Genomic DNA, 24,101 nt, shown 5'->3' on the forward strand with positions numbered 1-24,101 from the left:
TAAGTCTACAGAGCACAAGTACAATAGAGTGCTGTTACTCAACTGAGTGGCTACATTTGTCAATTAACAGTTTCATGAACACTTCGGGTTATTCCACTGGGCCTTATTGACCCCCCGCCAAAATCTTTGTGGTATTTAGAGAAGATAAAATTTTTGGCCCATGTTTACACTTCAAATACTGTTACAAACAAAACAAAATTTAAAACTTTCCACGGTGATTCGATAAACAATGTATCCCAAATCACTGTATGGGACCAAGAAGTCTAGGTGTCCGTATTTTTCCATGCAACGCTCCCATAAGTACTTATGATGTTGCCAACCCATCTGGACCCAGTCATACGGAATAGACATGTAAAGATCCCGCACCCCACAGCCACTCACCCTGCCCTCACACACACACACGCACACACGCACGCACACACGGCAATAATATTCTGTAAGAGACATGTTACTTGAAATGTATTTTATTGATAAAAATATTGGGCCACAACTAAGTAAATTGCATATTTGAACTCCTAGTATTTAGTGTATGTATGGAACTTCTTAGGCGGCATGGTGGCCGACACAGAGGTGTAGGGTTCGACTCCAGGTCCGGCCTTCCTGTGTGGACTTTACATGTTTCTCCTGTGGCTGTGTGGGTTTTCTCCTGGGACTCCGGTTTCCGCCCACATTCCCAAAAAATGTATGGGATTGTCCCTGGATGTGTTGTGAGCAAGAATGGTTGTTTGTCTAAATGTGCCCTGCGAATAGCTGGCAACCAGTTTAGGGTGTACCCCACCTACTGCCCAAAGACAGCTGGGATAGGCGCTCCAGCACGCTCCCGGCCCTTGTGAGGATAAGAAGGCTTGAGAAAATGGATGGCTGAATGGATGGCCCTTCTTTTGCTGGTTCACTGTTGAACAAATACAACAAAAAAAGGCAAACTCCTCTTCCAAACAAATTCAGGCCGTTTCTGATAATATTATGACTTTATTTTGGATGACATTAATTTTCTCAAGATTATGACTTTTCATCCTGACATGGTTGTTCTTGTAAAGATTATACTGTACCTTTGTGTATGTGTTACCGTGATACTATTACGTTTTTTGTCTCAAAGAGACACATTTTTACACTGCATTGACACACAGTTTTGTTGAATTTGTGTGTTGGATAATGAGGAGGTCTTGGGGAAAAGAAATCTCCACTGTGAGAGCCAAGGGTATTCTTAACTAATTCTAATGAAATTTAAAGTGACTACAATTAAAATTGCAAAATATTTTTATTCATGAAAAAAATAAAAACGAATGTGCTTTTACCAAAACGAAAATTAACTGAAACTACATCTTACATTTCTAAAAGTAACGAAAACTAACTACAACTATAGTGAAAATGTCCTTCCTTTTCGTCTTTATCAATTCCAGTACTATCTTACATGAGCCTTCGGGATTCATTTTCAATTGATTTATTTCGGTATTGGTGTATGTCTGTACAGAAGAAGGAAGGCCAAACAGTCGTTTGAGAATTGTAGTTTGGTTTATTACGCAATAATTTATGATATATACTTTAACTTTCACCCAACAAATGCTGAAAAACAATTTTTAAAAGAACTATAACTTTAACGAAGCATTGTCGAAAAAAGGGGAAACTAATAAAAACGAACAAATTTGCTCGAAAAACTCATTAAAAGGAAGTGAATTTAAAAAAATGTCAAAACGAAATAAAACCTGACTAGAAGGAATAAAATCCCAAACTATTATATAGATATATACCCGAGGCGTTGAAAGTGAGAATCCCGGGTGTGTGTACCGAATGCAGAATCCAGTGAGAAGCGGAGGGACGGAGAGGCGGGAGAGAGGCAGCGCGTGTGCGCGCGCGTACCTGCGGCTCGCGTGACCCTGCCTCTTGTGACGTCATCGCGAATCGTCCTCCTCCGGCGGCCGAAGTACTTGGAGGGTGTTTCAGAAGGAGGAGCTGTCAAAGTTGCCGGACAGTCTCTTGCCGCGGAAAAAAAGAAAAAAGGAGAAAGAAAAGCAAGCAGCACGTCTGCATTGGACGTGGGGCACGGTGGACCTACTTCGAGCGTTGATTGTGTTCGGAACATGGCTTGGCACCTTCGAGGTCACAGCGTCGAAAGGAAGATGACTCGCCGCCTTCTGGAGTGGCTCACCGTCACGTCGCTGCTGTGCTCCTCCTCTCTTGTGGCCGAAAAGAAAGGTATGTCTGCGGGGAACGAAGGGGGGGGGGGGGGGGGGGCTGGCTGGGAAACCGCAGCCTGAGAAAGTCCACGTTCGTGGCGGTGGGGAAAAGTTTCTCACCGCTCAGCCTCGCAGCTGAGGTTGAGGCTCGGTTCCGGTAAAGCTTGAATGAGCGTCGCTCCTGGCGGCCGACGTCGGTTAAACATCTGGCCCGATTTGGACCAAATGCATTTTTGTCACATTCTAACGGCAAGGGAGCATTGTGCAATTGTGTCTTGTTTTACTTTGGGTATCTTCGGAATCTGTTCTGCCGCGTACAATCAGTGCACCTTTTGCACTACCTTTTGACACATGAGAATCCAGTTTTTCATTTTTCACTTATGCTCTTACCGATGCAATATGATATGGTTCAATGCAGTAGATGTAAAAAAAAAACAAAAAACAAAGTCTCCATTTGCAGTGGGGCTGAACAATTAATACAATTCAAATCGACATCACAATGTAGTCAAATGTCATTTTCATGCTGCAAAGGCTCCAATTTGGAAAAAAACCCGGCTTCATTTCATTTTATTGGTAGGCTTTCTTCTTTTATGTATGTACAGAACATTGTAGCCATTTATTTATATAGTGACTCGATTCGTTCAGGGCTTTAGAACAAATGTTTCCACGATTATTTTCCAAAACATGAAAACATTGAAGTGATAAATCACAGATCTGTTTGCATTATTGCTGTCATCTGATTTATCTTGTCGTCACACTTCTTTGGTAGAATTCTGTGCATTTTTTGTATTGAATGCTTAAAAGTCAAAGTATTAAGTTCAGACCTCTTTCATATGTATTCAAGGTGAATACATACGATTTTAGCGTAAGTCTAACCTACAAGACAAAAACATTTATGAATAATACACCTGATGTTAGTGATTGTGCTCCACATCAGGCTGCATGATGTTGGAAAAAAAACAAGAGATGGGTTTTGAAAATTACTATAGCAATATTATTGCAATATTTAGTGTGTACCGAAAGAAACAATATTTTTCTTATCTCAAGAAATACAGTTTTCCTTTGTGCAAAATAAGCAAGCTCAGTGTAATCTTAGCTAAATAATTGTAATGCCTATAGATACTGTTCACAGATTGTATGGCGATCCACATTTAAAAGTTTGCATCTGACTCGATAAAAAAAACAAAACCCTTTTCCTTATGAAACTCATTCCCCGCCTTTGCGAGATGCACATTGCATTGCACGGGCCCCTATTGCAATGATGATGTCCCAGTGGCGCTCTGGTGTTAGCACGTGTTGGTGAAGATGGATAGAAAAGACGCTGAAAGATTCGAAATGATTGAAAACTGCACAATGAATAGAACATGATGACACAGAAGAACCTGTGCCAAGAAGAAGAGTGGCACTGTTGTTTGGAGGATTGTTTGGGTCTTCATAAAACCTCAGCCAATCAAATAATCATTTTACGCAAGTGTTTCCGGGCTTAAATTATTGCCTGAGTCAGCAACACAAGCTGTTTGCACTACATCCTTAGCAGCAAGCATAGAATATCACAAACATATGAAGCTAAGCTCAGCATGTTGGCCTTACAACGGGAAAGCAAAATAAAATTGGAGCCAACTATCACTTCAGGACGCGTTTGCTAGAATAACTTCCCACAACAGAAAAAGCCAACGTTGTATCAAGATTGCAAATGTTTTCCCGACCCACCTGGCAGAAAACATGGTTCTGCTTAAGGAAAAGAAAAACAAAAGTAGTTGATCAAGACGGTGGATTGCAGGGATGACATAGCCAAGCAGAAAGTGCTTTTACCAGCTTGGGTGGCTTCTTTCAGTGCTATACCTTTGAAGAAAGTAACAAGTATTGCAAGTTGCCTCAGTTTATTTGTTTGCATGTGTAATAGACCTGAAAGCTATGCAAATTGTCATTTTACATTGACTTGAATACGTGTGTCATGGACCACGGCTTTCACGAATGCGATTGACAAGGATATACGTGTACAGCCTTTTATATGATATGGAAGTTGCCTTTGTTTGCTCTTCACTTGTGAATTTACCCTCCAAGCACATAATAATGCAAATTGTCTTTTCACTACGCACAAGTTCCACTCCTCGCGATTGTAAAATACGCCACTCCAAGTTGGTCTACTGCAGTGATTCCTCACTCAACCAGTAGGAAATATTCTAGAAAAACAAAACACAGCAACAAAAAACATTAAATGCGGTGGAAATATTTTGAAAATGCCATGATGTCGATTTTTGGTCGGCACTGTGATTTCCGATGTTCCTTTTGTTGTCCTGTAACTATAGAAAATAACCTTTGAGTGTGAACCAAAAAAAAAAAAATCAATTTCTGAGAATCATTACAGTCACTCGTTGGAATAATATCAGGTCTATTTTTTTCCAAGTAGAGATTTATCTTCATTGGGTGACTCAGAGGCTTGGAAAGGCCAGATGTCAGTAGAGAAAGTGACCAGGAGTGTTCCCGTACTTCCTATTAGTATGAATCATCCAGTGCTCGTTCTTTCCTCCTATGTGCACAGCGTGCTGCACAAATACAACATGCTCGGTAGCCAACAAGGACAGCGCTCCTAAATATAGCCGCACTTCGAAACCAAAAAAATGGGCAGCACTGTTTGAGAACAGAGAAGCACAATCTAGCCTAATTTCCATTTGTCAAGAGATGCCAGTTCCTGTTAGCGCCGAGCGCATGTGTTAATGTGCTTTGTGAAGGTTTCCCCCAAAGACGTCAGATGTCAGACTCAAACGTTTTGGGCATCTCAATTGCACCTCCTGCTGAACTAGAAGCAAGACTTTGTGGGGACCGTTTGGGGAAAGGGCTTTTTCTTCTTCCCAAGCATGGTCAGGAAAGGCTCCCTTGCATGAGTTTGGAGTGCAAAAACTCTTCTTTTGCTCTCAGCCCGAGTCAAAGCGGCCATTAATTGTTTCATGTCTCCGTGTGAGCCGTAGCACTTGCTGAAATGGAATCAAGACTATGTGGAAACAGTTTGGAAAAAGCCTTTTTTTTTTCTCTCCACAGCATGCTGCACAAAATCATGCTTAACTTTGGTGCGGTCGAACTGGAGAGCCATGCTTTTGAAGCCCATTAGTCTCTTCTCATGAATGAATTTATATGGACCGCCATCATTTGTGCTAAAACTGTTGGCGACCCGCAGCCCCACCGCGGGTCGTAACTGCGGCGGTCATTTCCCCAAATGACGGGCCAGGCTTGGCGGTCACCGTGATAAAAAAAAAAAAAAAACTTTTTTATATGGTCTCTCCAAAGTGCAGCCATGAGGTGAACCTGCTCAGAGTTTGACTGAGCGGTATGCGGGATAATCTGTCAAAGATGAATCTAATCTGACTGCGTGTTAATGGCAAAATCCTTAATCCAGAAAGGCGCAATTCCCAGGTCATCTTCAGCACATGGTAACAAACTCATTTCATTGAACTGTTTTTCATTGTTTTTGGGGATTCTCCTGTTTTTGCAAATACAAATGCTGGTGCGGGATTTCTTTCCTCAGTTGCAGATGGAAGGAGATGTCTCGGGGGGGGGGGGGCACCTTGATTTTGAGACAGTTTGGAATAAGTGTATCAGTAAATTACAATTTGCGTCAAGTAAAGCTTGTATTCAAAACAAAAAAGACAAGAAATTAGAGATTGCGTAAAAACAAATCTGTTAACTCCGTTCGCTGATGTGTGACAATCTATGAAAATGCTAATCGTTGTCCATGCGCAATGTACGAATCATCTTGAATACTGGACAAGGATCTCGTGTCAAACGCTGAGCAGGCAACTCCCTTGCAGAATAACTTCACAATCTTTTCGCTCAGACTGTTTTGTGTTTCAGTCGGTACTGCTATTTTGTTTAGCTCGTTCCTACCAACTGCTGTCAGGCTGCTGAATAAAAAATAGCAACAATAATATTTAATAATTGAATGATGTGGAAAACAACTGTAAATAGCACTGCGATTTATCCATTTTGTATTTATATTGCACTTAATTGGACGGTGTTTGTTTGTTTTTTCTTCTTCTTTCTGCCTACATTCTTGCTGCTGGAGGCTGTAAATTTCCCCAGTGTGGGACTAATAAAGGATATCTTATCTTATCTTATCTTATAGTTACAGTTCCCACCTTTTTTTTCCTGACGGGAAAACAGAAGGCAAGGCAAGTTTATATTTATAGCACACCTCCGGCACAAGACAACTCAAAGTGCTTTACAGAAAACAAGACCATAACAGAAAGATAAATAAAACATTTCGAAGAAATTGATTTAAAAAAAAAAGCAAGCAACAGTTTAGATGAGTTAAAAGGTACCGTGCAGATTTCATGCATAGGGGCATGGAGAACTAAATCTCGATTTGAAAGTGTCTGCGTGTGGTTAAAATTAAATCTCCACTGGCAGTTTATTTCCTTTTTTTTCTCTTTATAATTTTTTTTTTTTTTTTGCAGCGTTAACAGCTAAATGCTGCCTCAACACGTTTAGTCTGGACCCTGAGTTGTTGGATCTGAGAGCTCTTCTAGGGTTGTATTCTCCGAGATGTGTTCTGGGCTCAACCCATTTTTGTGAACGATCAGTAGGTTTTGAAAATATATTCTGTGACTGACTGAAAATCAATATGGAGATCTTAAAACTGTTGTGATGTGCTCAGATCTCATAGTCCTGTTTAAGACGTGAGCAGCAGCGTTCTGGATGAGCTGCCACTGTTTAATGCTCTTTGTTTCCAAAGTTGGGCAGAAGCGTTCGCGTTCTCCAGGAAGTCGGTCGTTTTAGTTGGGCAGAAGCGTTCGCATTCTCCAGGAAGTCGGTCGTTTTGGTTGGGGGCAAACCTTTTTGGGTCATTTTGCGTTGTTCCAGGAAACGCAAACTCGTCCGACAGATTTTGTCCGATTGCTCCCAAAGTCCATATCATCGCTGCCCTGTGAGAAACACAAATGTCCGTTTTTGTCCCTTTTTTTGTTTGCTTTTTCACATTCATTCATGGGACGTCCAAAACGCAGACACCCCATGAATGTAAACGTTTTAAAAAGGACAAACATGGACATACCTGGATGTGTTTTTCACAGCGCAACTACGATAGACTAGACATGACGGGCTGGATAAAATTCTTGTTTCAATCCTCGCATCTGCGCGCAACATTGCGGCGAAGCTCGATGATCATTTGAAAATAGAAGATGAAAAGGGCAGGTTCGGCATCGTCCCTCTGGAAATTGAACAGATGTTTTTCATGACAAAAGTTCACCCTGCAGCCAGCACACTTGGGAGACGCCCCCCAAAAGCTATTCCTCGTCACTCACAAATCTCTCCAGGATGAAAAACCGGGCCTTTGCTGATCATTAAGGCAATCTCTGCGGGAAAAGATGGATGCGCGCAGTGTACTAAAAGTGATCCCGTGTCATCGGAGAAGCTGGCGCCTGTCCTGATGAACTTGCCAGACGCCCGTTATGCTGCAGACGTCGAAAATGTGCCTTTGCGTTTTGAATGATCATTTTTCACTGCCACCCCCTCTCAACTTGAGAAACATTAGAGAGTCTCTAGTTGAGGTGAACGATTCTGGTGTCACTCTGGGACAATAGCAGCTCTGTCTTTAGCAGCTCTGGGTGCTATCTGAAACCCGTCTACTGCAGCCATTTACTGGTTGTCATTGAAAGGAAAGAAAAAAAGTGACTTTTTTCATCTCATTTCATTTCAGCACCCACCTGCCACCATTTAAAGTGCTTCCGATGAACCCCAAATTAAGCTCACATGCTCTAGTAGGCCTTTTCTGATCGTTTTTCCCTGATTCAGTTTTGCTGACGCTGACTGTTTTTTTTTTTTTTTTTTTTTTCTTAACTTGAAGGAAAAACAGCCCCAAAGCATCATGCTGCCATCATCAGTATTGTGCTGTGTCCGTGTCTGGGTAATGTCAATCTTGTGGAATATTTTCACCACTTGATGATGAGTATCATCACTCTGTTCCACGATGAATTTATTGTATTGCCTTGGAAATGATTTGTACCCTTCTCCTAACTTGATATGATTGAACAATTTGGGCATGTAGACTTTTCACCTGCACTGTATTTTTTCTTTCCGATGGCAAAAGTGAGCCTCCTGTTTTTGGAAAGCGTTTATTTGGCTTGATCAATTGGGCCACTTGGGGCTATTTTTGGGACAGAAATCTAGTTTGTAGATAGCAATGTGTTGTTTGCATAGATAAAGCACTTGCACTCTGTTTCAGTTGAGCCGCGCGGTGCAAACACATCACAAAAACACAGACACTCATTCATTAATTGGTGTATACATGCAATAAGTCGTGGTTACTCATTGAACAGGTTGGTGTCTTTTGTTTGTACGGGGTTGGAAGAAAACCACCCGCTTCATTTTATGGCCTTTCCGTGATTCACAGCATCGGTCCTAGTGGAAAGCAAGAGTTTCAAAGTGGGGGAAAAAAGCCGGTTATCTTCGGATCTCATCAGATGTAGCGTGGCACTAAAAAAAGAAGGGGGAAAAAAAGCAGAATAAGGCCTCTGATGTTTTCCTCTCACAATACATCTTTAGGCTTGGCTAGAATTGAGTTGTATTCACTTCTTTCTTTTCTATCTTGCCTGTGATGCTGTGATACTAACTCAAACCACGTCAATTTGCCAGGTTGCCCCCCACCGTCCACACCCCTCGCTCCATATCAAATGTAACCTCGATGCTTCAAGAAATGAAAGCCTCAAGGTGTTCGACTGGAGTCCACCATGGCTATTTGTGTGCTCCACTGCTTGGGCGACTGCTTCCTCGTCAGGGCAATCTGCAATCGTATCTCTTTACTACTGCCGGTCCTGGGGAGGGATCTCCCACGGTGAGGACAACAATGGCAGAGCAAACAACTCAGCAGCTTTTTCAAGCACCTGATCTCCGCAACACCACCCTTCTTCTTGTGTGGCCCTCACTTTTGGAAACGGAACGCTCGGACTCACACGTTGTGTGTTTCTGCCTGAATTCTGAATTCTTTGGATGGATGAAATGTAGGTCTTGATTCTTCATCCCCAGGGCGTTTCGATCATCTTGGCTTCACTCTCTCGCTTGAAGCCACATTTTTACACTGTCCTGTAAGCTTCAGGATGACTTGACTCGACAGCCACGGTGGATGTGTCAACATCGAAGTGCCGTCCATTTCAAATCCTTCATGATGCTGTGCCTGATCGGGCCTGTCTTGGTTTATTCGCTAGACTGCCTTTGAAAACCTGTACTATCCCCCCGACAACAACCCCCTCCCATCCTCCGCTTCCCACCACCACTTGTTTTCTTAGTGCATTACACGGTACATTACAAGGGTGTGTTGAGATATCACTCAAGATTTCCTTGTTTTCACTTCTGTTGAATAGGTGGCTGCATAGTTTCTGATGTGCGATAGATTAGAAGGGATTTTTTATTTATTTTTTTTACGGAAAATGTACTTTGTAATTGTTTTTGATACAACTTGATGGGACTCTGGAGTGCCTGCCCAACCACCAAGGGTGAAATAAAGACAAAAGACATACACTTTTTCCGATCTGCCCACTTCAAAGATGTTACTTATGGTAACAGCATGGCAAATTTGCATAATAACCCCACCCAAAGTGGGGGTTGCATGAAGGGGTGTACAGCCTGCTACAATAATGTCACAGACCTGTGGAATGTTTTAAATTGTGAGGAAAATGCATCTTATGTGCATTCATAGAGCTCCCAATTGGGCTAATTACATTGAAAGTCATGTAGAATTCATTCATTCACTGCGCTCCTGTTTCTCATTGCCTCCACCTCCTGTCGCTTCCTTGGACAAGGACTGGCATTGACAACATGCAGTCAAAGCGTTGGTTCTCGACTTACACTTTTCTTGTTTGGCTTGGCATCCAAACTGGACTTGTGAGAATGAGCAAAAATGTCCTCCAATGCGCAGCCGAAAGGCGTCCCTGCAGAGCGCCGACACCCCCAACCCCCACCTTGAGACGGAGACAAAAGGTTTATTCAGGACTTTGTTTCCTTTTTGACACAGACTTATCTGTCTTGTGCGTGACCTTAACTTGCCATGTAGACATGACTTTACAACCCGCCGTCAACACATACAGAGGAGAAAGGCATCCCAGTTTAGTTGACGGCTTTCATGCCGTCAAAGGCCTTTTTGTGCTTTTTTTAGTGCTTCTTCCAACGGTCGCGCATGAAAGCTGCGAATGGTCACTAGAGTCATTTTAAACTACGACGATAGTATTATACGCCGTGGATCCTCTGAAGCGTACCTTATCAGATGCCAATTCAGCGAGAAATGATTGGCTCTGCACATGCGTTTTGCTTTTTCTTTGGCTTTTTGCTGACACTTCACTCCATAGCCCCAAAAGGTTTCGATACATTTGAGCATCACGGTACACATTTGATAAGAGTTGAGATGTTTCACACTGGTTCAGTTTACATGACCTTGAACAATGTTAAACCCAGTGTTTTCTAGTTTCAACGTCTTACTTACCGTCAACTGCGGTAAACTTGCTTCTTGACACTTGAATGGCAGTAAAGACTTTAATCCTTTTCTCTTGTCCTGTTACAAAGGCTTGGTCTTAGAAGAGATTCTTTCCATTCATTCCAACAGGAAAACAAACAGCTCGGTTGACCACCATCCGGCTTCACCGTACTTTGTCATGTTAGCATGCGTGAGCAGGTGCTTTAGATGAGAATGCGATCACTCTGGCCCGTCGCATGAATCCAGTTCTTGTGTACGGTACGATGCAACCAGGTGCTGAAAGATTTGTTCACATGATCACATCATACTCTTTGTCGTAGTGGCGAGTGACATCAGGGTTTTTGTTGAAGCACATCCCAAAATGTGGTCCTTGGAATTGAGGTTTGATGTCTGTGAATGCCATCCCTCCCATTCTAGCCGAGGCAATAAGCAGCCGTATAATCCTTGCAGCAGGTTGTGTAGGAGACCCGAAGGTACTGAGCTCATTGTCACTTTGATAAGCCGGTGGTAAGGGGGGGGGGGGGCATAAAGTTTATGATGAAATGTGGCATGTGGTCAGCAATAAAAATCAGCTTATCAGTGGTGGTTAGTTGATACTAAAAAGCAAGTTACCCACCACAGCAAGACAATAGCCCCCCTGTGTTTTTTAAGGGCTTTGGAAAATACTTCATTAGATAGTTTGGCTCACGCCTAAAGCTTTGTTTCCGACATGATACAAAAATACACCAGCAAATTATCTTGTCATGCACTTCTAAAGTGTTATTTCTTGAGCAGTGAATTGCAATGATAGGGGCTGCCGGCAGTATAATTTGACTGTGTGTTGCGGGGGAAGAAAACAAGATGTCATCCCGTCTCTCGCAGTGGTTCCGGCACATTATGAGCTCGGTGTTTCATCATCAGTGTAAAATGTCTTTTTTTGCCGTTTTTTTTTTTTTTTAAATTCCTGCTATTTAAAGATGAGCTGATGGAAAATGTCACTTCATATTTGGAGAGATCCATCAACTCCCACAGTGCTAAAACATATTGTGTTGCAATGTCTTCAAGTTGTAGCTTTCTCATTTGTCTTGTAGGCTTAAACACCAGTGCTTCATTGCACTCAGTTAATTTCCTTGTGGTGCAACCTCTCCATTACCACAAGATTTCATGATTAAATCCGAAGGCCTGCATGGGGGGGAGGAAAAAAGTCCTTGCGGTGTTTCGTTCCATAAAAATAGGTTGCGCTAACTTTCGCATGACATAATATGCACATGGTCTGCCTTTGTCTTACAACTGCTTGACTCTTAAAGAACCAAAAAAAAAAAAACACTCCGGAGAATGAGCAATGTTGCTACTCTGACTTTAATATCCACAATAAACCACTTTATGCTGAACGCTTTGTGGTAAGGGAAAGACTGTTCCCCGTGGTGCAAATACCCTCGAGTGCATAGCTGGAGCGGTGCCAGGCGGGAGGGATTAGTCCTCTTGACCCGGAGTGTTTCCACTCCATCAACAATCCACCACTGAGTTGATTGGCTGGTTTAAAAAAATATATTCTCCTTGTGAGGTGTCCAGCTAAATCTCAGTAATCGGGTGGCCAGGCAATTTTCACAAGATTAAAAAAAAAATAATAATAAAATAAGGGTTATTGGGTCAATGGACCTGCAAACAACCCACTAAACTAGAGTTAATTTATTCTTAGATCCGATTTCTGCATGATTTGTTCGAACTGCATGGGTGTTTTTATCAGCAGATGACAGCAACTAGAATTGCACTCAGTTGAGTACAGACCTGTGCCAAGTCAAAACATTCCTGACCGAAACTGTTGCCGTTGAGAATGTCGGTGCGTTAACTGAAACACAATGCCACGCATAGCATGCTTTCTATTTGACCAAACTACCTGGTTGGTCACTGCACCACTGAGCCCCAATGCAAGTGGCCTGCAGCATCGAAACAATCAAATAGACGCCTTGATCGGCACAGAAATCTCATAGGTTCTTGCTTGGCCCAAGTACCAACCCTCTACTAAGTTTTATTGAAAAGAAGTAAGAATGAATTCTTTTTTTGCCGGTGTTCGACACAGTAAAAAGTCATCTATGTTTATTTGCAATTTATATAAGGCTTAGGTAGTCGTCAGATGACCACTGGGAGGCGCCCATGTAAGCATGAGCGTGATGTCGACCACAGAAGAATCTTCAAAATTCCGTATCGTATGGTTTGACATGGTCAGTCAAAAAATATTTAATGTTAAATTATGGATTTAATGTTATTTTTGAATTTCAGATGCACTTTAAATCTTTTCTGTTCCAGTTACTAAAGCTATTCTTTATTGTAGGTTGGTCCATAAAGTTGATACATATTTCTTACTTTTTTAAATTCTCTTATACGTTAATAAGGATTATGCAAAGGTGTACTTATAACAATTTTATAGACAAATGATACTATTTATAGCCGTGCGGGGGGGGGGGGCGCGAGATGTTTTCCTCTTCCTTGGGGGGGCATGAACGAAAATAATTGAGAACCACTGGGCTAAGGTAATTTACAGCAGTAGGGTACGCTAATGCCAGCATGTTTGGCTAGCGGGGGTTTTAGTTTCTGCCCGCTTCGAACTCCAGCTCATGAGGTACCGGTACTTGAAAAAGTACCTTGTAGTATCTAGTAAAGTTTCAAAAAGGGTTTTAAATCTCTGCTGAGAATTGCAGCAGCGACGATATGGTGATAGAATTTATTGGCCGAGTGCCGACCAAAGGAAAAGACAGTGACTATAACATGACGTAGGTTGAAACTTGTCTGCTACGTGTGATGACTGATGTGAAGCAGTGGAGCAAAAGCCCCTCAGTGTGTTCCTGCCTGAAACAACAGCCATCATCTGTCATCCCGTTTTGTTTTGGGGGGACTTTGTCAACTGTGATTGTTTTGAGGCGTCGGGCGAGGCTAACACCCCCACCTCTCATAACAATGGATGAAAGAAGCTGAGGCATGCATTGCCTGCAGTGTGTTGGGCAAGTTTTGTTACCAGAGCGTAATATCTTCTATGATAGTTGAATTGTTTATGTAAAATTACAGTCTAAATTGTGTTAAATTCTCCACTTCTGCACTCCCAACTTACACTTTTTAGCAAACTACATGATTACTGACACTACAGTAATGACGGCAGGAAGGCGGGACTTTGCTTTACTATGGACCGATATTATTATTATTAGTAGTAGTAGTAGTAGTAGTAGTCGTAGTACTGTGGAACTTTGAGTTACCAGTTAAATTGGTTCAGTGATTTTATTTTTAACCTGAAAAATTCATAATTCCAGGTAATGTTTCCCATTGAAATTAATCCATTCTTAATCTGGTATACCTACTTTTTTTCTTTTTAACCAGTGTGTGGTTAAGAATCAACGTAATTGAATGCAGAAATTCAGTGAAAGGATAATTTTAGAACCTATTACAACTCTAGAGCTATTTATTGCTCATTAGCTTTAACTAAGGAGGGGAACTACAGCTCTTCTTCCATGATAACATGGGAAAATTCTCATTCTCTCTTCTTTTTTTTTCCTTTCTAACTCATTGGTTGATTTTGGCATACTAATCCAGGGAAATTTGTCCCTTTCTGTCTAAAAACATTCATAAAGTGGAACGGCACATTGTCATTTAAAAGATGAATTGCTTTTGGTCATTTTTGCAACTTTTTGATCGCCTTGCTCACGCTGTCACCAACAAGAGCTTTCTTTTTCCACAAGGCAGTTTTTCTTTGGCGTGTACTCACAAAATATTTTTATTGACTCGACCCAGTCCAACTCTGTTTTTATTTGTGGAAATGATCGTCCTCCCTCTACAGAAACATGAAATAAAGTTTCTCTGATGATCAAAATAGCCATCGATTGGTTAACCAGAGTTTAACCAGAACTATTGCAAGAGCTCATTTCCTGTTCCATAATAACTCTTTGCGTTGCTTTTCTACATCGCCAGGCATTCTAACGTGCTGCTGCCAGAGTCAGATGTCTTGTCACCACACGAATCAGCGATGACTATAAATGCTTTACTTTTCCAACACGCAGCACTGATTGCCAGTCCTCCGTTGCTCTTCTTCACACGGCTCTGGTGTAAAACAGTTGATTTTAACGGAGAGCACCCCCACCCCGCCCCACGAGTCTTGGCAGGGGCATGCCACTGCATGACAAACATATCAGCTTGATGTGTCATGAGGAGGCCGCTTGCTCCAAACTCTCTTCTTTGCTTGCTTGCGCAAATGAAATTGGTCACAGTTTTGGTGAGAACAAAAGCTGTCTTGAACAGGAAAGAAAAGATAGTCGTTCCTCGGGTGTTGTGAGCCATTCTCGCAGAAGCATCGACTCAATTTAATGGGCCACTGCTGTGTAAAGTAGGGGTCGAGATGGTGAGTAAGGGCTGAGTAAAGCTCGCTCTCTCCAACCTTCCCGGGGGCTTTTTGCGGAATATTCCTTTTATGGGGCCTCTTGTGACGAGGATGAGTCGCCGAAGCACCGGCTGAACTGTCGGCACAAATGAGCCTGTCAGCGCTCGTTTCTAAAAATAAGAAAGCTCTTCAAGTGGAAAAGGCTGATTATCGCTTTTTGGTTAGCTGGAGTTGAGGAGTTATCTGTCGCTCCTGTTGTGTTGATGTGCTCCAACCTGGGCCTCAGACCAGGAATGCTTAAAGCAAACCAACAGGGGATTCCCAAATCACAGCTGGCGAAATCGCGTGTGTGAAACATACGCGTCCCACTTTTGCCCGTGGTTGTTGTTTTTCCTCCCCTGCTCATGCCTCTGTGACAGTTTGAGGGAGTTTTTTTTTTTTTTTAGGGAGGCGGCGGGAGGGTCGAGGAGTGAGTTAGCAGGAGCGTGCTGGCCGCCCACTCCCTCTGCCGGCCTTCCTCTCTTGCTTCCTGTGGGAACGAAGAGGAGTATGGCGTATGGCTTTAACAGGGAAAGGTGGATGGGGTGGGGGGTTCTTGGCCGGGAGAATGTGTGCTGGATGTTGGGAAGGAAGCGGGCTGTTTTCAAAAGAGAATGCTGGGTGCATTATTGAAATTTTCAATTGGGCCGGGGGGGGGGGGGGCATTGTGTGAGTTTTGAATAGCACAGGAGTGAGATTGTTTGTGGGGCTAATGGACTTGGGGGAGATTTATCTGACTGATGACATACTACACTGAGGAGTTGGGCCCAGCTGTGTATACTTCATACAAGTAAATGAACTTGGGGGCCCGGCACACTCACAATAAGGTGGATTTGTCCCCCACTGTCATTGAAGCAGAGAATCCCTGGTTACACATTGTGTGTTGATAATTCACCCCAGCAGCTCAAATGATAACCAACAAAAGAGCATCCAGTGAGTCAATAACTGTGGAATTAATCATTGAAAACGAAACGTTTCTCCCTCGCTCACTTGCCTTGTTTTTCTGAACATTGAGTGGTTGGGAGAACTCCTGTAGGACATATCTGGCTCTTCGGCTGCTAACTGCTCTTCCAGTCAATATTTAGGCGTCTCTGCTGTCAGTCGGCTTGGTTTTACAGTTTTTGATTTTGTTGATGCGTTGAATAATGAAGGGAAAGGTTCTCCAGAGTGAGGGGCCCCAATTCAACTTGATGGCATTTAGCGTAATTCATGTCATAGATGAAAAAATTAATACTGTAGTTTAAATGAAAAAAAAATACTGTATCTGCTATTTGTAAATCCAATACAAACTGTATCTCAAGGCCGCGGAACTCCACAAATGCCGAACAAGATCACCAAACCGACAGATTCCAAAAAGCCAGCCATTGACGCTAGAAATTGGAGAAGCCAGGATTTGGGTATTATGTATTACGTGTTGCAGTAATCCCTCATTTATTGCCACAGTGATGTTCCACAAAGAACCTATGACGAGTGAAATCCGTCAAGAAGTCATCTCTATTTTTTAGTTTCTCTCTCTCTCTCTCTCTCTCTCTCTCTCTCTCTCTCTCTCTCTCTCTCTCTCTCTCTCTCTCTCTCTCTCTCTCTCTCTCTCTCTATCTCTCTAAGATAAGATAAGAAAACCTTTATTAGTCTCGCAGTGGAGACATTCCCAATTCACAGCAGCAAAGTTATGAGAGGAAGAAGTAGAACAACAAAATATAGGAGCTGCTGGAAAGGCAGCCACTCTCGCGGCGCCATTTTGAAGTCAAAATAACAAAAATAACACAACACAACACAACACATAGGACACAGACAGTCGTGCAATCTTCACCACTTTTCTGCATACACTTTGTTGTCTGAAGCAGTTCTAGATGAAAGAGGAGAGGATCAAAGTGTCCTTTCACCAGTGGATCAGAGACGTCATGCTGAAAATGTGCACACGTCTGCTACAAGCTAAGTTTTGAAAGCAAACACGAAGCTGTAGCGTCCATTGACGAAAAGAGATTAGTTAATTTCTCCTGTCCCACGTAATCCGCTTCAAACTCCAAGCCGCGACTCCCAGTTCCAAATCCGCATCGGCGCTCCGCGCTAACGCTCCTTTCTTCTCATCGTCGGCTCCTCAAGACTTACATCCATCCAGCCGCAGACCGTTCAACAGCACCGATCTCTCCGCTGAACAAAGCGGGGCTGTGAAAAATGCTGCCCATTACAGGCGCAAGACACAAGCGCCCCGGGACTGTCCAGCAACGACAGTCAAATGGCGCCGACATTCGTCCCAGTCAAAAACAGTGCTGGTATACCCATGCTGCCGAGAAGGCGCAACCACCGAGCACAGAGTCTCCTCCTCGATGAATGTCATGGCCAAAAAAATGCTGAAAAAAGTCCACATCAGGTCCACACGACGTAACAACAACACAAAGTGACAAAACAAACACAAAAACAACAAAAAAAGCAAGGCTCATGAGAGCACTTGCCGACGGCTGCCTACTCGGGTGCCATCTTGACTTCTATATATATATCTATAAAGTGTGTGTGTGTGTGTGTGTATATATATACACACAGTAAAGATTAAACCTGTACTCTGGCCAAGGATTTAAGAAAAACAAAAATATCGTTTTCTTCCAAACAACCGACAGGTTTTAGAAATACTGTATTGTACAGAATGTTTGGTCGACATTTGTGGGTTTTGTCATGGAGGAAATTTGGTAACATCAGGTTAGTAAGCGATGAGGCACGGAGATTGTTGACATTAGTCTCCAGTTCCTTAGCCAATCAGGATGCAGAACACAATGCACTACGAAAAAAAAATGCACGAAAAAAATCTGTGAAACAGCGAAGCCGTGACAGATGAACCTTGTTCTGGTGAGGGATTACTGTGCGTATTTTACAAGTCATTCTTGACATGGGTCCATGCTTGTGCGTTGCCTTTGAAATCCAGCTTCCTCAAGATGAGTTAAAGCCCCAAACATTAAATCAGCTCAGCCAAGAGCATCTGCAGTGGCTCATACACTTTGAAACCCATCATCTTTGTTTGGTCTCCTTGAGCTTTTCTCAGACTGTTCTTCACAGACTCCTTCAATGGGCTTGTTTATGACCCATGGTTAGTCTTCAGGGGAAAGACCCTGACATGTTCATAGGTTAGCCTTTGTCCAAAGCTAAAGATTCCAAAGAATTAAAGTTTGACTACACAACCAACAGCTTCAGCCCACTTGCAGTTGAACCATGACTGATCACCCCCCACTTCCCTCATTCCCCACGAGAACAACCAGGAATATACCCAGCTTCGTAGTTATTGTGCAGAACAAAGGTCCGATGAGAGAAAAAAAAGTAAATTTGTAATAATTTCTAAATTTGTCAGGCAGCAGCATTTTGGACCAGATGGAGAGTCTTCTTCAGCTAGTTGCTTGAGCGGCCTGCGAAGCGAGAGTTACGGTAGCTTCTCAGGATTCAGTAACAGATTCACTATCATTTGTGTGACAGCTTAATATATTTCAAACCATCTTAAAATTAATTTTCTCAAAAATCGACGGAGCGCCTTGTAATCCGGTGCGCCTTGTGCAGTGATTCCCAAAGAGTGTGCCAGGGCACTTTATTGTCCCGTGAGATCGCTGAAGGTGTGTCGTGGGAAATAATTACATTTCACTTAATTGTTCAGAAAATTATTTCTTTATAACAAATAGTGTATATTTATTCATCCATCTATTCCAGCAACTTCTCGTGACAGACATGACAAATAAATGATCTTTCTCTTCGATGGCAGAAAGTATATAACTGACATCTGTCTCCACTTTTTGTGACACTTTTGTTTGGTGGTGTGCCATGAGATTTTGCGGACTTAAAATATGTGCCTTGGCTCAATAAAGGTCTGGAGTGCCTGGCCTTGTGAATGGATGTTGCTTTTTCATTACTCGTCTTTTATTCAGATTTTCTCCTGTGTACTTTCATGCATCAAAACGCGAGCTGGTGTACAAGTTTTCCTTATACTGGACCTAGAACTACTTGCTGCTTCCACGTCTAAGAATAATGGAAAATGTAGTCCTACTAGCCTGATGCTGAGCATTTCTGGTCGCGCCTTTCAAATGGTAAAATGTGGAACAATATCATTGCGGTGTGTGCGACCGAGAGCTAAATGACACAGCCAGCTTCCAACAGCAACCTAGCATAAAATGAGCAGGCTTGAATAATGGCGAGTCAGGAATTTGAAAGTACCCAGTGAGTGTATTGACTTGTTTACAGCTGTTGAACTATCAACCAATATAGCATTTCACACACAACCACCAATCACCATATTGACTAACGATGTTTAAACTTTCCCCCCCCCCCAACCTTCAGAGGAGCGCCTTCTCTTATCCATTTGACAGGTGAACAAAAGCACGTGGCACCCAGTCTAAACCTATTTTATCGTCCTGATTACCAGTCTTTCAAATTTGTCCCCTGTAGAGGACATTTGTGAATCTAAATATCTCCCACCCAGTGCATCCAATCGCATTAACTTTTGTGCTCTAAAGAGGACATTCAGTGCTTTCCAATGATACCAAATCTGTAGGGGGTGGGGCTTTGTTACTTTGACTTCTCAATAGAAGAAAATGGCTTCCTTCAGTGCAAGCACTTTTTATTGCAAGAGGAAAAGTAATACTTTTTATCAAACACATTTTGTCTTGAAATGCTGTTGGCATTTTATTTATAAGACTCTTATGAACACGTTAAAGTGTTGTTTGAGTTCTTTTAAGGGTATTTGACCCTCGTATTCAAGTGTTTTAAAATGTCTTCTGTAGTGGAATTTCTTTTGGAGTAGTCCAATTACTTCACATAGATTGGGGAATTTCAAAATAAATGTGATTGGACAACATTTTTTTTCCTGGTAGTCAGGAGGATAGGCACACAATATCTATCCAATAAACATAGTCTGAAAAGTACGATGCAGTCGCACAACTGGAGGATTCTGAAAGTATTTATTTATTTATTTATTTTTTAATTTTTAATAGGCGAGGAAGGGATTTTAAATTACCTTATCACTTGCAGTGTCAGCCTGCGAAGAGAGAGCTGCAATAATCCCGCCTAGATGTTGCAAAAGCAAGTGGTTCATTTTTCAGCATTGTCTTTTGATAACCTTGCTGACGGCGCTACATATAGAATAGCAACAAACAATCGAAGGATGACATCTATGACCCTGCTTTTCTACTTTGGAAATCTTTTCTCTCACTTCCTGCCCAGAGTTGTACATAATTCCGTCCATCCTCCTCTTTCCCCGGAGACGAGAATCAACTACCATCTGGTCCGGCATCACAGGGTAGCCGCCTGGAGCGGATCAAGCGCAAAGAGCAACTTCCTGACATGTCATAGAAGGCTTGGGTTTCTTTTTTTCCCTCCCGTCCTTTATTGCACTCCTCCCACCTTTTTCTTCCCTTTCCGAGACTCAGAGACGTTTGTTGTCAGGGCCCGAGGCAGCTCCCTCATAAAGGAAGAATGTATTTCCCGTTTCCAGCATCTAGGATATTGATACCTTTGAGAAGCCCTCGCTGATCTCCAAGTGAGTCGGTCCACTGCAGTTCTGTAGGGGGCAGTAATGTGCATTACACATGAATCAACAGCTGCCCCAAAAGACAGATGATGATGTTTTGATGTACTGTCATAGACAGGACATCTTAGAAGATGAAGACGGTGTGATTATTCTGATTATTCAACGAGGCAATTTACTGTCAGACTGAAGGCACAGGTTACATAACGCTAATGCTGTTGACTGGCAAATCAACAAGAATGGCAGTTAGCATCCTCCTTTGATTATGTACACTATATGTTTACACATAATTGAATGAGCGGCCTCTGGATGCAGCGTAATTCAATTGCAGCTCGCGGGCAAGAGGAAGCGGTCCGCTCATAAAACGAGCTTGGATTTCAGTGTGGATTGGATGTCCAAAAGAAATCATTGGACGGCTCTTGACAGCTTATTGCGTGTTGGTTGTAACCCATCAAAGCCGAGGTTTGAATTTGTAGACTTTCATTGGTTTGTCTGAAAATGCACAGTTTTGCACAAAGTGTAATTCAGACCGAGAGAAACTTGTATTTATGACCCACTTGAGCCGTTGCAGAAATGAGCTTTTGAGTTATCTGGCTGCTGCAGCGTTTCCAGTAAATCTCCCAGTTATCACAGTTCAGTTTTGCTTGCTGCAGTATCCACTTGGTGATTAGAATCCATTTTGGGTGACAGATGGAAGAAGATCAGATAAATTGACACTACTTGCATGATCGCGAGAATTCGCACGCAGGCCTGCGCACTAGCCTTGTTGGAAACATTGGGGAAGTTTGCAGTGTGCCAGTTGACCGTTACGCTTCTCATGCACACATTTGCATTTTGTTCACTTTATAATAATAATAATAAATTTTATTTATAAGCGCCTTTCAAGACACCCAAGGACACTTTACAATAACAAAAAACACAAAACAATACGGGTTGAGCAGCGGCAGCCAAAACGCGCCAGCGTTCACTCAACCTTTAGCACGGCAAAATATGATTGCGTGAAGCCAGTCGACGAGTTTGTTCGTATGCATTTTTCCATTTTAAGTTTAACATTTCACATGCTTTACGCTGCAATTGATTTCCCCAGAAGAACGGTGACTACTCTATTCAGATAAACATTTTGCCATATTTACTTAACTCTCGTAAAATTATGACTTCCTCCTTGGAAAATAACTATGTTTTGGAAAATACTTTTCTGTAAATTTATTACTTTCTCCTCGGAATTGTTTTTTTCTTAAAATGATTTTCACCTGCATTTGCTTTTAGATAATTTATTCCAGTATGTGATTATTGTAAATTCAGTTTCATACAATTACAACTTTTATAAGATAGGAACTTTTTTTTTTTTTACAAAGAAATTTTATTTGTAATGTTACTTACCACATAGTTACTTTTTGGTATTATTGTAATTTTCTTCTCTTAAAAGTTAGCTTGTCCCCTCAGAATTACATTTTCCCCCAAAATACTTTTTCCTCATAATATTACAGCCATATTCTTCTAGAATTATGACGTCTTGACGGTTAGGACCTTTATCTCTAAAAACAACCACCCAAAGAAAATCACATTAATACTAATTTATTCATCGAAAAATTGGAAAACACCCATGATTTTCTAAAAAAAAATATTAATTTTGTGATAATGCCTTTTTGGAAGTTGACAACGTAATCATTCTAAGGTCAAGTTTTTTTTCCCCCCTCTTATAGTATGACAACTTTTTATAACATTGTGTCTTTTCTTGGGACATCTTGTCAGCCAAATATCGTAATTGCCTCAGTCATTTTTCAATATTTTTGCAAAACATGAAAAAGTGCAATTTTTTGAAGACACACGGATATTTTTCAAGGGGTCTTTTTCCTTCCGCTTACTTGTTCATCCAAAGCAGCCTGATACAATTTTTGTGAACACAGGTACACACACACTGCCAGATATTGTCGCCCTGAGAAACAAATACCGGTACTTGGCCCACAGCCTTGACTTCCAACGTAAATCCCTGAGGACACACCTGTGTGACTCTGCAATTAATCATAGTAAAGATGGTTCGCTTTATCATATTGGCTGCTCACAGGGTCAATAATCTCAATGCACACACACTGTTCTCGGAGCCACTCCTTGCCTCGGTTGCCTTTAACTCCATGTGAAGGCAGCGCAGCGGCAGGAAGTGAAGCAATGGCTAATTTGTAATTTGTCTCTGTTGCACTGTTCCTGACGTCAGCACAAGCCCCGCCCATGTACTGGGTGACAGGTACTTTTGAGTCAAATGTGTTTAGTGGAAAACACCAAAGTGTTTCAACTACAATACAAGTCCTTGTCTTGTACTCGCCGTAATTGAGCAAACCTGCACAATGTACCCTCGCTGGCCACGTTTTTAAAAGGTACACTAGCATTCCATTTCACAATGTTTTTTTTTTTTTTCGTTATTACTGTATATTTTTAAAGCACTTGAGCAACAAGAAAGTCTATGATGTTAAAAGAAATCGTGAAATAATAAAGAAAACCCGTCAAGACAAACATACAAATACACTCCAATGCATTGTATTAAAAATAAAATAATATCCATCACCTTAAGTAGAAAAAACTATTAGATTAAAATTTCATTTGATGAGTAAAAAGGTAATAAATAAATACATAAATACCTTGGTCAGGAAATAATTCATGATTTTTTTTAATAGGTTCAGTTTAATTATCAAATGATTTTTTTTCTTTTTTCTTCCTGTTAAGATTATGATTTCCAAATGACATGACAAGAATTTTGGATTTTGAATGTTACATTTTGGGGGGATTTTTTTTCCTTCATGCTATTTTCTTCTAAAAAGGCCGTTTTCTTGTTAGAGTTCAACAAAATCAGATTTTCCATAATATTGTTCTTGTAAAATTATAGCTTTGTCTAATATTCCCACTTTTTTCTCATAATGTTAGGTTTTGTTCTTGATTTTTATTTATTGATGGGTGTGCTTCATTCTCAAAAGATGCCAGTCTCTGATAAACAAGCATGACTTTTAATGGAATATTACCAAATTTGAGGATATATGTTCCACAGTCCTTGGATCCCACTACCTTCTTCTTCTGATATGCATTACAAGAAGTACTGCATTTACAACACATCCAGCCTTGACAGAGATGACGAACAGTGATATTTAATAATGTAGCTTGAATATACTCAGAGTCTGAATTTTGCGGTGTTGCTATATTGTGCAGCCGTTGGGTCCAGATGAGTAAAATCTAAGCAGCCCAGTGAGGAAAGCTTGCGGTGGCCTGTGTGTTGATACAGTCTGACCTTGTTTTCTGCCTGCCGGCCTAATAAGGAAGTGACTTTATGGTCCCAGGCAATCAGGCCCTTTACCACCTGCAGGGCCCGTTATGAAATCAGGAACGCCAAGCAGAGGTGGCTTTGCTTGTTTCTTGCTGCCACCCCCACTTGCGCAGCTAACCGATTCGTCGGTGGGGCATGTGTGTTGACGTTACCCGGTTTTCCCCGCCGTTTGTCGTAAATCAGAATAACGTAGTAATCAGAGAAAGCAGCTGTGCCATGTGTACATATTTACCGGACACACCGTTTACTTATTGTGCTTTGGCTTGAGGACTAATTACAAC

General features: G+C 41.8%; 1 protein-coding gene and 1 long non-coding RNA gene across 2 annotated transcripts in view; one reads left to right on the forward strand and one right to left on the reverse strand.

The window, feature by feature from the left end:
• Window positions 1-521: 521 nt before the first annotated feature.
• LOC147195534 (uncharacterized) lies at window positions 522-2,372 on the reverse strand. Its single transcript, XR_015102837.1, has 3 exons — window positions 2,295-2,372; window positions 1,858-2,174; window positions 522-892 (listed from the first exon to the last, which is right to left on the reverse strand). It is a non-coding gene; the product is annotated as an uncharacterized LOC147195534 (long non-coding RNA).
• The window catches only part of egfra (epidermal growth factor receptor a (erythroblastic leukemia viral (v-erb-b) oncogene homolog, avian)), a 53,081-nt gene continuing 31,034 nt past the window's right edge, over window positions 2,055-24,101 (forward strand). The window contains exon 1 of the mRNA XM_086129083.1: window positions 2,055-2,193. Coding sequence (XP_085985209.1) covers window positions 2,079-2,193 — 115 coding nt within the window. The 5' untranslated portion in view covers window positions 2,055-2,078. The remainder of the gene's footprint in view (window positions 2,194-24,101) is intronic.

This window comes from Hippocampus guttulatus, chromosome 14, assembly GCF_054856545.1.
Source record: "Hippocampus guttulatus isolate MCC_2025c chromosome 14, RoL_Hgut_1.0, whole genome shotgun sequence".
Lineage (NCBI taxonomy): Eukaryota > Metazoa > Chordata > Actinopteri > Syngnathiformes > Syngnathidae > Hippocampus > Hippocampus guttulatus.